Here is a 19,905-nt window from a genome sequence, read left to right as displayed (position 1 = left end):
TTGCACGAGGAATCCCCTTTGGTTGTTTAATGGTCACAAACTTACGGTCTACAGCTGGGGAGCTGTCGTGCTTGGATGTCACGCCATCCACCATCCCCTCCACCTCCTGCTGACAAAGTCAACTCATGTACACGTAATCTGAACTATGTTCCTTTTAGAAAAACTGATATGATGTATTACATCTTACCATACGATACCATACAATGCGATGTGATGCAAAATGGTTTGTAACATACAGACATGCATTTTCTTATGCTGTCTGGATTCCCCCTTTAAAATAACTGTCAAAAAATTGCATCAGCATTGTTGTTACGTCAATATAGCAATGACAATGAAGATGGAAAACAACCTAAACCCCAAAATTTGGTGACTGAAAAGTAACTCAAGCCCTATGATGAATCTTTGCATTGCCAAGAAGATTAATTTGGGGCTTGATCAATTAGTGCATTTGATATTTTGTCGCTAAGTTTACGCCCAACGTTTTTGTCCATGATTGCAAGCTGGCTATCCAGTGACAGGTAAGAGCGGTGGATATCATCGTCTATCATGAGTAGCCTTCTGGTACATTATCCTTTCTACGTTGTAATTAGGATTTCATGAGTTAAGGCAAGATAAGAGGTCTAAGATAGGGTAGACACAACCGTGATTTTAGAAATTGCTTCTGTAATAGGAAGTTTTTTTTTGTCTTTGGAACTTAAACTAGGATAGTCAAGCTATTTTTCTGTAATGACAATCTCTGTTTTATTTATTTTTACACCATGCTGCTATAGTGAAGAGGCTGTGACATAATGTCACTAAACAAAATATAGGATTGAAGAGAGTTGTGTTCTCCCAAACATCTAAAATAACCATGTCTAGCAGGAGTATGTACAGTAAGGAGCTTGGTTTATTTAAATCATTTGAATGCAAATTCAAAGTAAATGTGGTTTGACTGTGTTCCTGCAGTCAGAGGGTAAGTAAGTCAGTAAGAAATATGGTCCAAAACCTCTTTTTGCGATGGTTTTGTTTTGACATTTAAGAAGCCAACTGAGTTGTTTTAACTCAGCTGATAGAACATAATTATTTATCATTTAAGTTTTAGTGATTTTCCCAAACTGGCTCTGAAATTTGCTGTGACATTTGGATAGAAACATTGTGAATGTCTGTGTGGCTTGATGGCGTAGTGTGAACTGTGGGATGTAGTGTGTATGAGTGTGTGCATGAGGATGTGTGTGCATGTACTTGTGTGTCATCCACCTGCAGATGGAAACAGCAGGCTGCACTACAAATTACAGTCAGCCACCCACCATTATCCCATGCTTGATCTATATACTCTGTCTATCTGATGGCTCTGACACCCCACTGGCCTCCTGTCACTTTTAAACTGTGCAAGTGGGGTGCATGAGGAAGGGTGGGGGCATTGAAGAGTAAAAGAAAGAAAGAGGCTTGAAGGTGGAATGATAAAAAAAATTCTGTTGAAAATATGTTGTTGCAACTGCACAGCAAAATGTGGCAACAAAGAAGAAAAAATTAATAAGAATTAAGATGCTGTGTATTGATTAAAGTTTGACGAATTTAGTAATCTACACACTTCACACATTGTGAAATGGTGATACTGTGGTTTTGTAATTGCACACATACAAGACCATGCAGGGGATAAATTGTTGTCTTTATCTCACTGCAGTGATGATGTTTAATTGTAATATTTTTTTTTTAAATTAAGACTACATTGGAATGTTGCTATTTGTTTGCCCACTTTAATATGGAAGTATTTGATTTCACTGTGTGATTACTTTAGCCTTTAAAACATCAGTTTTCTTGTGTTGCGTTAAGATGCCTTTCACAAGCTTTTACCCTTTGAAACCTGAGCAAATAGGTTTGATTTCTTTGAAAAACATGGGGAACAAAAGGGACCAACTTTGCAAGAAATGTCCTGAAGACAATTAAGAAAAGGTGATGAAGACAGTGGCCTGAAAATTAGTTTTAAATTATTTGCAATTTACAACAATAATTTCTTTTTCTTTTCTTTTCTTCCTTTTTTGGAACCATGTGTAATAAGGTTGCCCATTGCCTTCTCCCAGTGTTTTTTTTTTCTTTTTTTTATGAAATCAAACCACTTTGCTCAGGTGTCAAGGGGTTGAAGGAATAGTTAAGATTTCTTTTTAAACAGGGATGTTATAGAAAAAAAACTTTGGTCAGTGTTCATTTTGATGAACATTAAAAATAAACTCAATGAGCTACAGTTGAAAACATATAATTTTGATGATGAACATATAAGTTTAATAACAACACAAACTGGATTTGAGAAGCTCTTGGCACAGCATGTACATGAGCATAATCAAAAAATCAAAGAAACAGAACAACAATTTAGCCTTCTAAAGTGTGTTTCACACATCATGCAGCTGTGTCTAATATTTGAGTCTAGACATCTACAAGGTCTTGAGCTTGCAGTTTCTTAACCCTCAGACACCCTGGAGCCTCCTCGCTTTGCTGCATGCAGACAGTGAAGGACTCTGATGCAGAAAGTACCTAAACAAGACCATGGATGAATCATACATTCGGACAGTTACTATTGTTATACATGATGACATTCAAATACTTTCATATTAAATCATTTTTCCTTGACAGCTTTTGTTTGGGGTACTAACCATGGACAGTATATTTCATACAGCAGATGTCAGTTTCGCCCCTAGTTTGGAGAAGCAGGCAGGAGTCCAACATGGAAGCTAAGCAATCTTATGGCTGTGGAGGGTCCAGCAACAAAACATATTTTGCCCACCTAAAATATGGCCCACCTAAAAAACTCAATATTATTTTAAGTGTACGCTATATGTAGAGTATTTTTGTATTTTTTTTAGTATTTTTTTCTTAATGTCAGACAATGATTTCCAACTGGAAAATGAAGACATTATATCGCTTAAAGCCAGACTTCATTGACAGAAACAGTGATTTAACATTGCTAAACACATGAGCTGCTGGTAAACCTCTGCCTTGAATAATTGTTTATTTGCGTTATTGTGTGGCATCTAAGAGGTTAAGTTCAGATTCACCAAAGTCACACAATAGCACAAACGTACTATTTACTTACTTATTTAGACCAGTAGTATAGCATACTGAGATAAAAGTAATGTTGGAAAAAGTACAAGTTGATTTTGATCTGACTTGATATGTGTAATGTGACATGTGCATTGATGTATTACAAATGAATTCATTCAGGTCTACATTTCTGTATAGGCTAAAGGAAGAGAGAAAACAATGGCATGATCTCTGTTTGTGTGTGTTTTTTATTATTATTATGCATATGTTTTCTATTTATTTTATTATTTTACAATTTAAAAAAGTATATTCCAGAATAATTGTACCATCTGACCAGGCGGCTGTCAAATGCAAGTTGGTCTTTTGAAATGCAAAGAATTGAACAACAAAAACAAACAAGCTTCATGTGCCATATGTCTGTTGCACTAATCCGGTCCCTAATGAATTGCAGTACATTCCTGTGACCCTACTTTTGTTTAAAATTCAGTGAAAAATTGTATTACTTCTCAAGACTTCTCAAGTTAGGTGTTGGATGCATTTGTAAGGGTCTGACACTAGTTTTTTAGTATTGACATTTTTGTCATTTAATCATGAACACAATCTCTGCCTACATTTACATGGTTTTAGTTTTAGATGACTTTGAGGATACTGTATTCCACTCACACACAACCTTCATAGTATATAGTTCACATGATAACTTGACAGGAAATACATAAATAAATAACCTTAGTCACTTAGTTAGGCACCACAACATGTGAAATAAATCCATCCTCACTTCTTCTCTTGTTTCCCTTTTTGTTTTCCCCTTTCCTGTTACACCTCATTCCTTCTCTTCCCGCTCCTCTTATCTTCCGCTCCTTCCTGTCTGGCACTGTCTTCCTCTCACCTCCACCCATTCTTCCCTCTCAGCGGGATCTCCCTGCTGGTGTTGAAGCAGCAGGGCATCTCATCCCTGCAGCTTCAGTCCCTGAAAGAGATAAGCGCTGGAAACGTCCACATTGCAGAGAACAGCCAGCTTTGCTATTACAACACCGTCAACTGGACGAGACTGTTCCGTGCTGCAAACCAGAAGGTCCTGGTCCGCAACAACCAAAGCCCACAGAAGTGCTGTAAGTTCATACAAAAAAAAACACCACAAACATAAAATATTTCCTGTAACAAAAAACAAAAGTGAAGGCCCATCAAAATAGTTTGCCTTGCTTCAGTGTGGCTCAGGGGTCGAAGTCACATACCGTTTAATTGCAATGACCCCAGTTTTATTCCGCACTGTTGGACAGAGAGAGACTTTTTCCAGATCTGGGATATATGCAGCGTGCAATGATCTGGAGTTACCAAAAACATCAAATGACAGTTCTCATGGTTTATTTGAACCTAGAGTGAAGCGTTTATTTAATCATACAATCTTTTATCATGACACATTTTCCAAAAGCTGTAAGTGTAAAACATATGTAGAAAACAAACACAGTACCTTTATCAATCACAGTTGTTTTTTTTTAAAAAGGCACCTGTTGTTGAGCTCCAAAAAAAAGAACGTTTCCAAGAATTGAGCCACTGTGTTATGTCTTAAATGTGTGCTGCGGCTTGCAAACATCATTTGCCACTATCCTATTTTTGTCTTTAGGAATCTGAAATAATCACCAATGCAATGTAAGACAGAAACCAAAATGGGAGCACTTAACAGACATTGCTCGCTGTTTTAAACAGTGATGTATTCTGTGTTCTAGTCTTGCTTTCTACATCAGTTGTGCAGCTTCAGGCACCATCGAGAGAGTTTTCTTTCTTGTTTCTTTCTCACTGTTTCGACAAACATGTTTCTGTTTATAAATACGGTACAGATTGGAATATTATGGAGAAATATGTTTGATATTTTATAATTTGACAGAATTTGGGATTGCTGACCTGACATAAATTCAACTTTAGACAGCACTATGCTCACAACCGAGTTGATTATTTTGAGGGATCTACCATATCTGCCAAGGTACTTTGATATACTGTTTTCTGGCTGAGAAAATCAGCTTTTTTCATAACACCACAGAAAGCAGCATTGACACTGAACATATAATAGCAGAAACCCGCTTGTCATTTCTATTATTCTCTGTTAATCATACGAGTGAAAGCTATTATCCCACTAATTTCTAAAGACAACTAAAAACAATAATCCCATAATTATACTAATTAACCAACAGAACCATTCAGAGAAGAATAAATTAAATTAGCCAAACATCTGAAGCGATGAGACATGCGATGAGTCTCTAAAAATGGAGGAGCTTTTATTATATCACTGCCACAAGTGTTAAGACATTATTCATTTATGTATAATGTTCATTAATGAGCCAGTATTTGCATTATTGAGTTGGCCCCTTTTCACTGTGCATGTGCTCCTTTCCCCTGGGCAGTTCCTTAGTGTTGGGTACACACACACACACACACACACACACACACACACACACGCACGCACTCTGTCTCTCTCTCTCTCTCTCTCTCTCTCTCTCTCTCTCTCTCTCTCTCTCTCTCTCTCTCTCTCTCTCTCTCTCTCTCTCTCTCTCTCTCTCTCTCTCTCTCTCTCTCTCTCTCTCTCTCTCTCTCTCTCTCTCTCCCTCTTTTCAGTGACTTTGAAGACTTGGGTGAGACTCAAGAGTCACACACTGCTCTCCTTGACATGGCTCTGCATGTGTGCATCAGAGTGTGTGTGTGTGGGGGGGGTTGTATGTGTGTGTCTACACTTGACTGAGCCTAGCAGGGACTGGAAAAGGGCAAGTCTCACACCCTTACAGGGCACCAAAGACAGAGGAGAAGGATTCTGCATGTGCTCATTTATTCACTGTCTGTAGGCGCAGTGATGTAGGAATGTCGCCAGGTTATCAAAGAAACCTAAAGCCAAGTTTTCATGTTGGCATTTTTAACAAGCTGAAGTATGAACTCAGTGCTATAGAGTTGGCTAGCACAACCAAGAATATATTCATGTTTGATGTCTAAACATATTTAAAGAGATACTTTATCCCTCAAATGATCATTTCTATATCGATTATTTACCTCATGTTACATCAAATCAGGAAAGAAGACCATTTTTTTTTTTAAAGTAAAACGTATCCATGCTCAGTTTTAAGCCAGACTCCATCGACAAAAACAGTAAATTTACCTCGCTGAACACAGGAGCTGTTGCTTTACTGCTACCTCGATCGGTTTGTTTGAGTAATTGTGTGACTTTGTTGAATCTAAACTAACCCTTTAAAACGCTAAAGTCACGCAGTAACAACACAAACAACCTGATCTACACAGTGCTAGACCAGCAGCTCCTGTGGTAATCAAGGTAAAATTATTGTTTTTGTCAATGGAGTCTGGCTTTGAAGGGAGCATTGATAAGTTTCACTTTCACTTTAGTTTCCAGTGGATGTACTGAGCTTGTGACTGGATAAATATTACTTGGTTTGTACTACACAATGTGTGTGAGAGTGTGTAAACAGATGTTTTGATATAGTTTTGTGTTTGCTAAATGTTGACCCCTATGACTTTATTTCATCAAAAATGATTCAATAATTTGCACTAATTCAGTTTTTGAATTCCTCCTTCACCTTGCAAGCATGCGAGAAAAGCGTTTTCTTCAATTCATCGTAACATGGGGTGATTAATTGATATACAGAAGGTGATTCGTGGGAAGACGTATTCCTTTGAGATTACAAACTGTTCACTTGGTCTTTTTCATAACCTCATTCAACCAGGTAGCACAAAGTCGAGTTAAATTATCTACAGGATCTATGTTGTAGGGTGCAGAGATATTTCATCACTCTTCAAAGTTTTATCAGTTGAGGTTAAAATTTAGTCATATTTTTGTCAAACAAATTGAATTTCTGCTCACACATTAAGACCAAGAAAAGTTTGGCTGTACATTTATAAACTTGAGTTGAGTGTTTGCAGTTTGCTGTGGATCTGATTGAAAATGATGTTCTGTCTTGACCGTGCTGTGTGCTCTCCTCAAGTCTGCCTTTTTTTTTTTTTTGCTTTGGATGAAAATTACTTTTAAAATACTTTTAATACTTTTTAAAAATCTCTTCACTGTGCATTAAGTCGCTCATTTTCTTGAGCTGTAATTTGACAGTTAGAACTCAATTGATGGTTGTGAGCAGTATTATTGATTAGCTGTTTTGAGTTTTGACTGAAAATATGCTGCAGAAGAATGTTGAATGTTGTCAAAGCATTATCATTGGTAAAAACAGCACATAAGTGATCCTATTGAGACCATTTGGTTTTAGTTAACCGTGGTGCAGAGACAGTGACGTGTTTAAATTGTGTTGCCTGTAGAAAAAAAGAGAACCGCTCAATTTGTCTAAAGCCAGTATTAAATGTTAAAGATATACTTTCAGCTCTAAGAACTTCATCAGGGCGAATATTTGACAAAAGGGTGTCCCAGAGCTTATGTTAGCGTCCTTAAATGTACTGCTGATTGATGGCTCATCAGCAATAAAATGTCAGTGTTTAATTATGACGTTTTTTAAGTGCAGGCCTTAGAATCATAGATGAGTGAGTAAGGTATTTTGTTTTCCTCTCACATTTCTTCAAAAGGTCACTTAATGGGATAGAAAGTGCACTATTATTAGCCCCATCCATGCAATTAGAATAAATGAAACCCAGAGAGGACTGTTTCAAAATCATAGCTTTCTCAGTAATGTAAGCCTTGAAGGCTATAAATGCCTGGTAGACCTGCTATCAGAGCTGATCTTAAGAGAAATTTCCCTGAGTCTACTGTTAGATTTGCCTCATTTTTGGGGAAAGCACAAATTACACCTTAATCATTCATCTAACTTCAGTCTGAGCAGAGGTCTATTCAACCAGAACGACTGAAAAACATCTTTCTTTTAATAGAAGTTACTCTTAAGTTGACCTTTTCTGAGTGTCACAGGAAGAGAGCTGTCAGACGAGACACTCCAGTTGAAAAGGGTAAAAAAGTGTAGCAAATAGTTACCACCTTGAAACTGCCCCAGTTGATTACCTAAAGAAAGACAGTTTTTATATTTTAAGCTTCCTGAAATGTTATGTGCAAATATGCAAATGAGTCATAAATTATTTAAATATGGACTTATTTGCAGAAATGTACAGAAAAAATATGAACATTGGATGAAGTCAGGTTGAAAATCCTTGTTTCATTTTATTGACATTTAGAGTCAAACATTTTTACAGACGGAAATTGGATCTCTTTTTACCACTGAAAAAAATCAGAAAATACAGTCAGCAGCCATAAAAATACATTTTTGCCATGTTTTTAGGAATAAAATGTTCTATAAATCAGACTATGAATTATGTATGAACAAAATCCTCTGTAAAAACCTTCAGTGTATATATAGGAACAAAACTAGAAAACAACAGTGAGTGTTACTGAACTGAAGATTTCTGGCTCACCGTGTGAGAAGTAAAGTCATTTTGAGAAAACAGCCTTTAAAAATATGTATTTATTTATTTATCATATTTATGTAAAATCTCATACATTTTTAAATTAAAAAAGTAAGACTTTGGGGTAAAAGTTTTGACCAATAGATATCACAATAAAACATTCATTCTCGCATTTATGTTACAACTTTTATTTGTATTACCAGTTTTGATTTTTTTTTTTGTTTGTTTGTTTGTTTTTTAATTATAGGTTTAAATATGCAAATGATGTTTTATATAATTAAATATGCAGTTTTAAACAGATTTCCCAAACAGAAATTTGGACTAATATTAACACCTAGATGGGCATTTTAGGCACTATATTTCCTCTAATCTAAATTAAACACGTTATGGAAGCAAAAGAGCCCAAAATTTTAGAGTTGACTAGTGCATGAACAAACTATTATTCCACTTGGGGTTCTTGCCTAAGGCAAACAAGACAGCATCACAATTAGTATTCTTGTCTTATGAAATGTGCTCTATAAATAAAAAAATCTGCCTAGGTCTGCCTTATTAAGTCTATTCGTCAAGCCACTGGCAATACTACAAGTAACATTTTGCTTTTCCCACTCTGGCAATCAAAATGTCCACTGTCAAAAAGGCCTATTGAAAACAAAAAAGGTGCTCTATAAAACCAGCATACAAGTTGGCATAACTTATAGCAAAATTGTTGTAAATGATCTGTAATAAATATACTAGCTGGTGGTAGCGAATGTTGTCCACTTTCACAATAAAAGATGTGATCACAAGAAGACATCTTGGCCAATCATACCTCTTTTCCACCATATTGGCTTTGGTCCTTGAACCGGTTCAGTTCAGGATTCGTGGAATCTTAGTGCTATCTTGCAAACCAGCCGGTGTTTCCCACTAGTTTTGCAAGGAACCATTGTAATTAAGGGTGTGTAAACAGCTTCTTCTCTTTACAAGTTGTAGAATATGATATGCCCACTGATTTTGTCACTTGATGTGAAGGAAAACCGACTATTTTTTGTTTCCAGCTGAGAAACAACTTTTTGGGCTCTGAACCAATTTAATTTTGGTACAAATTCTCTAAATGGACCAAAATTATGTGCCGAAACCGGAATGTAATCAGTTCCATATTGGTGGAAAAGGGGTATCAACGTTGGCCAAGGTGCCTGTAGAGATTTAGGGTTTCCCTGCAAATTCATCATTTACTGCCAAAATAAGATATTTCTGTTGTTGGAACTGGACCATTCATTGAGAGGGCTATTGGAATATATATACTGTTTAGTGCACAGCATACTTGGGGCAGAGACAATGTGCACAGGGCACATTGATATTGAAACTCTAACATTCACTCTACTGGGTCCAAAAGTTTGCATTCACTCACAAACAGCTACTCCTCTATTCCACTGATCTGATCTCATCAGCTGTGAATGAAATGACAGATCAATTATCTACCTCATGATTGACATGAAACCTGCAAAAAAACCTTTAAATTTAGAGAGGGGGCATATAATGATACATAGAGACACTCAGACACTTAAAAGAATAACAAAAACAAAACTATTAGTTATGTTTAATTTTTTATTTATTTTAATGATATAGTCTTTAAGCTAATTACCTCTAAGTCCTAACATGACAGCAAAGGTGAAAAAAAGTCCCAAACTGCGCAGTGACAAGGATCATTTTTCCATCTGCAGGCCTACACTCTAGCCTTTTTTAGTGGCTGCCCTGCTTTGCTTTCAATGCTGCCCTTGATAAAGAAGAAAAGGATGCCGGAAACTAGAGGCAACTGTTGAGTTTTAACTACACCTGTCCCCATGGTTAACCATCATCAGAGTGCCCTGACAGGTGTTTGTTTGTTCAAGCAATATTTTAATTTCGTTTGAGGCGAATTTGTCTTATTTCACTGATTTCACCAAGCTTTCCTCTCTCTCATCTCTTTTTCTTTCTCTTTCTCTCAGTCATAATCATCATCATAGCATGTTCTCCTGTCTCCCATGGGACTCAAAAGGGCACCTGACAGCTTGAGCCCTGTGGGCTTTTGTTTTCTAACCATGTCAGAAACATCTGAAGTTGGTGTCTTTTTGATCTGGCAAGTGCTGTATGGTTAAAAAGCCATCCTCTACTCTTCCCTTGCTTATTTCCTTTTTTTTCTGCACCCATCATTCCTCCCTCTCCTCATCTTTCCCTCTGCCTGGTCAGTTTACCTACGGCGCTGGAAGCCCAGCAGAGGTGGTTTTGTCTCTAGTGGAAGGCAAGGCTTTCATCCTATGCCCTCAAAAGAAACACTTGATTTCTGTTTTCTCCCCGTATCTGCATCCGTCTGTCTGAATTTTTAAGCATTCTGAACATGGCGGTGGCTGACACTGAGGCATCGCCCCTGGCTTACATGTGGCCAGGACCTCGAGAACAGCAGGTGCCTTTTTATAAACGTCTTCATAGCATAGCAATGGAGAGAAGAAGAAGAGAAGAGAAGAGAAGAGAAGAGAAGAGAAGAGAAGAGAAGAGAAGAGAAGAGAAGAGAAGAGAAGATTCTGTTTTAAAATCCACCGACAAGGGGGAAAGCAGACGCAGATGGGATGATAAAAGTTCCAAGTGTATCTGCAGTGCTGTCACCACGTTACTTCAACACTCTCATTTTGTCACTGTAATGCTCTCAGATGTAGCAACCTTTGTAGAAACGAGTGCTGAAGGGGAACAAAAGAGAGAGAGATAAGAGAGACACAAGGACAAAACGGGAAAGAGTCGCTGTAATGGCCCCAGTCTGTTGGTATGATATGAGAACGGTGAGGCAGAAACAGGGAGAACAGCATCCAGATTGTTCACTGTGAATGGGCGCTTTTAAAACTCGTCTCTTTGCAAATCAAAGGTGGCTTTTGTAATGGCTTTACATGACTATCAAAACAGCTTAAACTACTTGTTTGTACTGTCTATGAGCAGCTATGGATTTGTCTATTGAGGGTAGATACTGGTGTTTTGGCCAACAGAAAATGTTTAGTTAGTAATATTCTGTCTCTATATATTTGAGCCCTTTGGTAAAAGCTAAGAGGGTTTCTTTCAACCATAGAAATAGAATGAGAAAGGACATCCCCATTCAAATTAACATAGCAGGGTGGTCAGAAGGGTACTTATTTTTAATCGTACCATTGCCTTCCTAGGAACTGTGACCATTGTTGCTATAAATGTATCAAGAGATCTGGATACAGCTTTGGAGGAAGGACCTGGTTCATTCCAATGAAAGTTGCTCTTTGGTGCATATAACTAAAAGCGTTGACGAAAACAATTCCCCAAATGATCCCCGCTGCTTTGGCATCATTGGGCCCATAGAGCAGGAGCACTAGAGACAAACGCTGTCCAAGCCATCTACTTACGGTTAGCTTCTGCTAATTTGAATGCGGATAAAAAGATTCTTTTTAGACTTTCCAAATGTTATTGAACCAAATGGATTATATCCTGATACTGAAATGAGTCACGTCCCAGCGGGTTATGATGCTCAAAAAAAATGTATCCTCTGATTTGCAGATGTCTCTTTTTCCAATGTAAGTCTGTGGGAAAAAATCTTTTTAGGTCCAAAGGCATCACGTGACTGACTCAGTTGTTATAGCCTACTGTTTGGCCGTTACGAAAATTAGCATCAAAGCACAGCGCGCTTTCTTGGTGCCTGGCTAACTTCTATATGAACTGACTTAAAGCAAAGTGAAAACACACTGAAGTGCAATTTTGCAGTAACAACCAATCAAGCATGTCCATTGATGCCTAGCCTTGAACTGCCACTACTTGGCAATGGACCTCTAAAGGTTGCTTCAGGCTTCTAAGTGTTCAAAGGTGTTGACATATTTGCACAGTGAGTGGTTGTATTCATAATTTGTTTTAATAGGCTATAGTTGTTCATATCAGTTTTAACTATGTGTTAATGAGATTATTTTTGTTCTTGAGGTACTTTTTTCTCTACTAACATTTAAGCTAATCTGAGAAACTTTGTAAAGTTTAAAGAGTTACATTAACTAAAGAAGACTTTTGTTCATACTTACTGGATAGATTTGTTAGTTTGCAGAAAGGCTGTTGGCAAGTGAAGCCAGAACAGTAAGACCAGTGGCTAGATGTTATCTACGTCTCTAATGTTCAATATTAATGAGATTTTTTTGTCAGTTGGATAACACACCAGGACACACAGATATTGATAATTATGAATTTGATTATAGGCCCACGCTACATGATGTGGCTTAGTTTGTAAGGTGGGTCAAAACGTAGTTTCCCGACGAATGAGCGTGACACACCCCTGTAGACCCCTGCAAGCAGTTCAGTATCCATTCCACTCTCTTTCTATTTCTATAATTTGACCCCTTCAAATAAATCTTGACAGATAAGTTCCAGTGTTGGTTGTTCACCCTCTCTTTTGTGAGTCTCCCTTAAATCAACAAGTCTGCATGACATCTGCAGACCTTTTTTGGTCCCACTACCACTTCGTCACCATTGGCTCAGCATTTCTATAATGGAGCAGAACAGCTTGCTCCTTTGCATGCTCCACTGTGGGCCATAGCACACAGTGCTGTATGCACATTACACATAAATAACGACCATTTATATAAACCAGAACAGACAGTATATTCTCACATTGGATGGCCATCACAGTCCCTTTAAGGTTTTAAAAGGTGTTGCCAGTTTTGAATTGGAGCATTTTGTGGTTGGAACCAGGGCTTTTTTCAGTTTATCCTTGAGGTAATTATTATGTGACCGCTCAGCGCGTATTGTCTGACAATTGCTTGACCACTGATTACAAATAGCTTATTCCTTTGGCACATCTTTGAGCCTCAAGTCTACTCCTCTGTTCTTCTGCAATTGCACCTGCCATTGTTTGGGAGAGTAATCCCCACAACAACACACCTTTTATGGACCACCTCAAATTAACAGCTGCTCTCTGGAGGCAGAGAATTTTAATGCACAAAATGATCCCTTGCATATTGTATATGCTTTAGGACATCGAGCCATGCATTTTTCACATATCATGTTTTTCATATATAAATCTATTCTGAAACTTTTTATATCCAGCCAATTTGGGTCAATTAAGGGTTTATTCTCTGTATCTGCACTGAGTCTTCAGAGCACAACTGCATTCTACATGGATCTAATCCTGTTGTTATACTGTCTTTTGTGTGTGCGTGTGTGTGTGTGTGTGTGTGTGTGTGTGTGTGTGTGTGTGTGTGTGTGTGTTTATTGAGCAGCCAAGGAGCGCATGGTGTGTGACCCACTGTGTTCGGATGCAGGGTGTTGGGGCCCTGGCCCAGACCAGTGTCTGTCCTGCAGATACTTCAGCCGTGGACGTACCTGCGTGGATACTTGCAACCTTTTTGAAGGGTGAGTTATGCACATGCATGCACAAATACACTTTATCCTGGTAGATCACAGTGTGTCTAAATGTCCTCAGGTCCTAACTATGTTTTAAGTTCGTCCCAATCGTTCAAAAACAAACAAACAAAAAAAGAAAAACTTGCACACCCTGTATATGTTTTCATCTTTTTCTACTTGATGCTCACAAACCCAATCGCCAGAATAAATGTGGGGAATGTTGAAATTTTACATTTCAACAACACTTTTGACATATGGTTACATTTAGGCACAAAAAAACCCAGGTGGTCACTAGGTTATGGTCATCATGTTTGTGTGTGAACATCATGTTTTTGCTTAAAGTACCCACGTTTGATGGAAATTGCTGCCAATGTCCTGCTTCAAAACAAACTGTGGTCTGCATCTTGGCAGCAGTCTTACCTTGGTGTCACAGATGTAAGTAAAGATACCCCTTTTTCTCTAGGCCAGGTAAATCACCACAAAATAACTCTGTGTGATGACTGTCTGGGACAGTCATCCCAAATACCCCACTGTCTCTGGACACAAATGTAATATATTTGGAAGTGCCTATTAATCAGCCCAGACGTACTTTGTCTAGTCTGGTCGTAATCAGCATCAAGTAAACCACTGATCCTGCAGCTACTAATCCTCATGCTTGTGCCGCTTTTATTAATTGTGTGGTGCAAGGTTCACATGGAACAAAATCAGGCCAATTTTATTCATGTTCTGCTGTTAAAAGGCAGGTAGCATCAACATAGCATCACTGCAACACTCAACATGACACCACTGACTCAATGATAAATAAGCCTTTTGAAGGTTCACAGATTCACTGCCCTCCCTCCCAGTCCCTCAGCATTTTAACATAAAGTCCTTGATCACATACCTTGGAAATGTAGTCTATGTACTCTATGAATGTGTTTGTCAGGTGTCTTTGGTAACCAATGAGTACTTTGTAAGGTTATGGGCATAGTTGGAGCAAACTCTGTATACCACATCTCATCCAGCCAGACAGTACAAAAAAGTATAGCACTGGGTCAGTACCAAGAGAGAATCAGATGGTTTCCATCTGCAGAGGTAGCAGTTTGAAAATTACATCACTTTTACAGATCTTTTCCCTCCTATTGTAAATAAATTAAAATCACACGTTAAATGCTGATCATTAAATTATAAAATGAAATAACTTTATACTTCATACGGTGGTTTTTCAAACCTAATAAAGTGCTTTACAATGAAAACCTCAGATGCAAATAATACATTTCAACTGAATTTCAAGTACAGTTTTCACAGAGAGTGAGTTTGTGGCAGTGAAAGTCACTGACTGATTTCCAGCGAAATTTCGATAGTAAGCACGGTAAGAGTGAACAGGTACTCATTCTAACCACAGATGAAAAAAATGTTTTAAAAAACTCCTGAGTGCTGCAGTTTAAGCCCCTCTAAGTGATTTAATTATCACTTTGTTTTGTATTATTGGTTTATTAAAGCAGATGAATCAAACGCTCATCCAATTTTTAAATTTTAAAGACAAACTGCTATGATAAATATTACTTTGATGTTTAAAATATATACTTTTAAAATCTATATGAAACAAATTATCTAAAATGAAAAATAAATAATAAAATATTAAGCACTACATGTTGTGCCATTTTCAACGGTCTTGTTGGCGAATGCTGAGCCCTTACTGGACATAGGACTTTGATATCAAGCATGCAGAAAACTTTTGCCTTAAGTAAATATAATTATCAAACACTCCCCTTTATCGTACTTTCATATAACTAGCAGGTTACCAGTGCTGGAAAGATCAAACTGATTATTATATTAAGTACTTGACAGAACCCCTGTAGGTGTGAAGCAGCATTAAAGTGTGTTCCACTGATGAAATCAAGGACAAATATATAAACATTCTCAGGTCATCCTTCAGCTATGAATAAAAATGGTAGAATTTTCAAATAATTGTTAGAAGACCTGCTGCACAACCTGCTCATCAAAACTTAAATTCCAGTTCAAAAACACCCCAAGGCTCTTTCATACAGCTTTCAAGTTCAGCAGTAATTTTTCTGTTTACTATGGAAAATATTTAAGAGCCGGGGGGTGAAAAGAACAATTAAAGACGTGGTGGTAACTCTCAGTTTAAAAGGCACCCCTGCAGAGTTTCAAAACAATAGGGGGCCCTTGACTTTAAAAGGAAGTATAGCTTGATTCTATCCTATCCTCACAAAGATGGTGACAAGACCCACTCCCCTGGTGAGTTTCATTAATAACATTTGAGATTTTTTTTGCTTTTCAGAACTGCTGGAAAGATGCTTTTAAATTCAGTCTTTATTTGATCAAAAAATGTTTAGTGGCCACATTGGAGAGGATGAGGAGGACCAGAAGGTGCTGTTAGGGCAGGGGGGCTAGGCGTGTCACTGCGTGTCACAGTCACTGCTTGCGCACGGGGCCACGCCCTGCCTACCTGTCCACCTGCACGTCTGCACCACCCACACCGTCAGCGTTACTGGCTCATCATGTACCAAATGTAGCACTTCACTGAATGCAACCTCACCACTTTGTCCTCTGAGCATTGCCACTATGTCTGTCTCATGAGTCTTACTTTTAATATTTCATATTTCATCATTGTCTGTGCCTTTATTTGGTATTTGTCCAGCATTCACTTGTATGATCAAATCCTCAAGATGCCCAGTTGTTCCAAGTTTTTGTTGCACCAGCTTTATTAATATGTGGATTGGTTTTGTAATAGAAGTGCAACAAATCTACTTAAATGGCTTGCATAGCCATTGAAAAGCCAACATTGGGAAACAGTTTCATTTGGCCTCACTTACACATTTGGTAGGTTTAGATACAAAAGCTTTGTGGTTGGGTTTAGGAAAAGATATCATGGTACATCAGTCCAAACATCTCTGGTGAAATATGTCAACGCTAACTTTTTCCTTGGTGAAAGTGTTTGTTTGAACCAAACACCACCAGTCTGTCCTACCTAATCTCTGTCTCTATCACTCTTTATACTACATACATGTACCTGATACATACACCTGATTTCCTCTTTTGCCCTTGTAATAATTATTACTGCCCCAACAGATCGCCACCAAACAATTAACACAAGCTGCCATTTCATCACCTGATGAAGGCCTTCTGACTGCGCGTGTGGCAGGCTTTTTCTAACCCATATCTTTGACACTTACAACCAGTCCATCCAGGATTTTGCAATGTTGTCAGACATTTAAGGCGAATTCCACCTGGCCAGTGAATTCTGCATGACCTTGCAATTTTGTCCAGTCACAGCACCTTTACTGCAAATTTGACATTTAATTGTAGAGCTGCATGGAGCATTTTGATTATCTCAGCCCAGACACAAAGCTCTGTTTGTCATGAGACAAACAGAGCTCTGTGTCTGGGACAAAGTCACTCACACAGTGACAGGGCTAACTGTTAGCATTATACCTCTAACATCACCAAACGGTTTTTACCAGGTTTAATGACAAAGCAGAGCCATTTCAGTGTCATTGTGAGAATAACGGCTCGGTGTCGGATGTTAACTGCAGGTGTGAGGCCTGTAAACAACCGAGATATTATGACAAGTAGGGTTTGAGTCACATTGTGTTGTGTTAGCACATGCTTACCAGGCAGAGAGCAGGTGAAAAGTAGCTCACGGAAAGGATCATTCTGCGTTGCATTGAACAGCTGCAACAAGTGATCGCCAGCAGTTAATGACCCCACCATCCTACCATCATGAATACATTCTAATCTATGGGAAATACTGAATGGTCATAATCATAAGCTTAGAATCTGTTACAGCATCACAACTCTTTTTGCAGTTTTCATTTTCCCCCACAATTTCACATCTGAATCACACCTATGCAAATCCCAACACGCAGTGCAAAATTCATAAAATGATGCCGTGAAATCAGGCATTTCAGGTATGAACAATCGGCAAAACTGCCTGCAAAATCCCTGAGGGCCTGTTAAAACCATTGATAAGGACTGTTGAAAGGCCTGATAACAGCTGAAATGGTGGGCAGAACTTACTTCATATCAGATGTGCATGACAAAAACTTGAAGGGCAGAGGTACTTGAGGACTTGAGGTTTAAAATACAATGCTTGCTTAACCACAAGAATGTCCCTTCATTCATATGGTGATGTACGTAATGTAACTTAGGTTTCAGCTTGTATGGGTTTAGCCTCAGTGGCTCATGTAAACATCACAGTTAGACAGCAGCAGAACAACAAGGAGTTTGAAGTGTCTGCCTGAAATGATTTGTCAGTGGTTGTACAAAATGTTTACAAAGTGAGAACTGTTTGGGGGCTATTATTGAAAATACTGTTTTATTTGTCCATTTTGAACATACAGGTTTGACTGTGTGTTGTTTTTTTCCAAAAGCCATTTGAAATCCATGTTAATTTTGCATAAAACCCATTTTAAGGTTTAGTATTCACTGCAAATGTGTTGTATCTTTGTCCCTTATTAACAGGGAGAAAACGCAGAAAAGCAGAACACAGCAGAACACAGCAGAACATCATGGCCTATAAGTCTTAAGCGTCAGTGATATCTTCCAGCTACACTGCAGCCTTTATTATTTCAACCAGCACACACCCAGACAAAGGCTTACTTCCCTTGCCTCCTGGAAGGTTTTATGAAGGCCAGATGAAGCATAATTAATACTAATTTGATTTAGATCCCACTGGGCCAACGACACTTTTTTTCTCTATTGCTGAGATGGAACATTCTGTTTTCCCGCACTGACCAAAAAAGAAGTACCCAAAAGTCATTCTCCTTGTCCTGTGGTGACAAAGGCAAAGCGCCAACTCAGCCGCACTGTGGTCAAATTTAATGACTTTTCGAGGCCACTCTGGTGTTCTACTATTATAAGGGGATTTCAGAAATTGAATAACAAGGCACTTAATTTAATTGATTTTTGAAAACGTTTGAAAACGCACCCCTCACGGGTACTGCACCTTTCAACTGCAACGACCCTCTGCATGATGGTATCAGTACTACAGTTAGCTAATTAGCTGCAGTGCATGTGGGTGTAACAGGAGTGTGTGTAGGTGTGTGTTTGGGACTGCCTATTGATGTTATGACTACATCCACTGACCTTTACTTCCAAAGTAAGCAATGTAAGAAACAAACTGAAGCACTGAAACAGAAAAACCTATCCATTACTAACAGTTCTTCTATCTCTCTCAAACCCTCCCTCTGTCCTCTTAGAACTTGCATCCTGAACTTGATTCAGACATTTTTGATTAAAAGTGATCATATATTGACATTGGGATTAAGATTTAACTTTCTTTTACACAAACTGAAACTGAAAACTGAAAATGTCTGTCCACTGATTTTGCAAAAACAAATCTTTGTTTTTCATGAGTAGATGCTGAATTACACCCTGTTTCTCACTACCTGACAGATTTAAGTTAATAGTTGTAGTTTTCACTAGGAGGTAATACCTGAAAAGCATGTTGCCTAAGCAATGTCACTGCCATATCTTTTTATGTTAGCAGAGACATAAATTAATATGTGTAAATAGACACCCTCTGTTTGCCACACATAAATAAAGATTGTCATTGCCATTGTTTTTGTTTTAGTAGTAGTAGTCATAGTAGTAGTAGTAAGAGTAGTAGTGGTAGTAGTAGTAACAGTAGGGCTGGACTTGCCAACAAAAGCAGAGGGATCCTTAATAAAGCATAGCAAACAGAATTGCATAGTCTGCCACCGGTTACAATCTCCCAGGAAAATGAAGGCTTGATTTATGGCTCAAAGGAACTGTGTCAACCAATGCAAAACAAAAACAAGAAGATAATAGTGCTGTGTTTTCAGTACCTACCCCCAGTCACCAAAGAGTATCACTGTAAGTTCTTTATAATTACCATGGGGGGTATGCAACAGCCAAAGTAACTGTGGAAAGTACCCTGGGCAAAAGAAAAACAGCCCTGTTGCATGGTTCTGAGAAAAACAGAAAGTGATCCGGTTGTCTTTGCGACAACAGTAATACCATTTGAAATTGCTTGGGCGGAAGGAGCTGAAAAGTTGCCTGTTTTTACTTTTTTTCTGAAATTTTGTGTTTTGGTGAAACTGTAATGAAAAGTTTGTAAAAAAAAAAAGTGTAATCACTAGCATCATGAAAACCTATTATATAAGTCATCTTAATGACTTGTTTTAGTAT

The 19,905-nt window shown here is 38.1% G+C and overlaps 1 protein-coding gene across 2 annotated transcripts in view; it reads left to right on the top strand.

The window, feature by feature from the left end:
- The window catches only part of erbb4b (erb-b2 receptor tyrosine kinase 4b), a 381,424-nt gene that overhangs the window by 268,726 nt on the left and 92,793 nt on the right, over window positions 1-19,905 (top strand). For both annotated transcript variants that reach the window (XM_088083126.1, XM_042495287.2), the window contains exons 12-13: window positions 3,925-4,124; window positions 13,626-13,758. In XM_088083126.1, the coding sequence (XP_087939252.1) occupies window positions 3,925-4,124; window positions 13,626-13,758 (333 nt within the window). The remainder of the gene's footprint in view (window positions 1-3,924; window positions 4,125-13,625; window positions 13,759-19,905) is intronic.

Source organism: Plectropomus leopardus, chromosome 10 (genome assembly GCF_026936395.1).
Source record: "Plectropomus leopardus strain MGB_pleo_1.0 chromosome 10, ASM2693639v1, whole genome shotgun sequence".
Taxonomy (NCBI): Eukaryota; Metazoa; Chordata; class Actinopteri; order Perciformes; family Serranidae; genus Plectropomus; species Plectropomus leopardus.
Note: the sequence above shows the minus strand (reverse complement) of the source record. Positions and strands in the feature narration are given on the sequence as shown.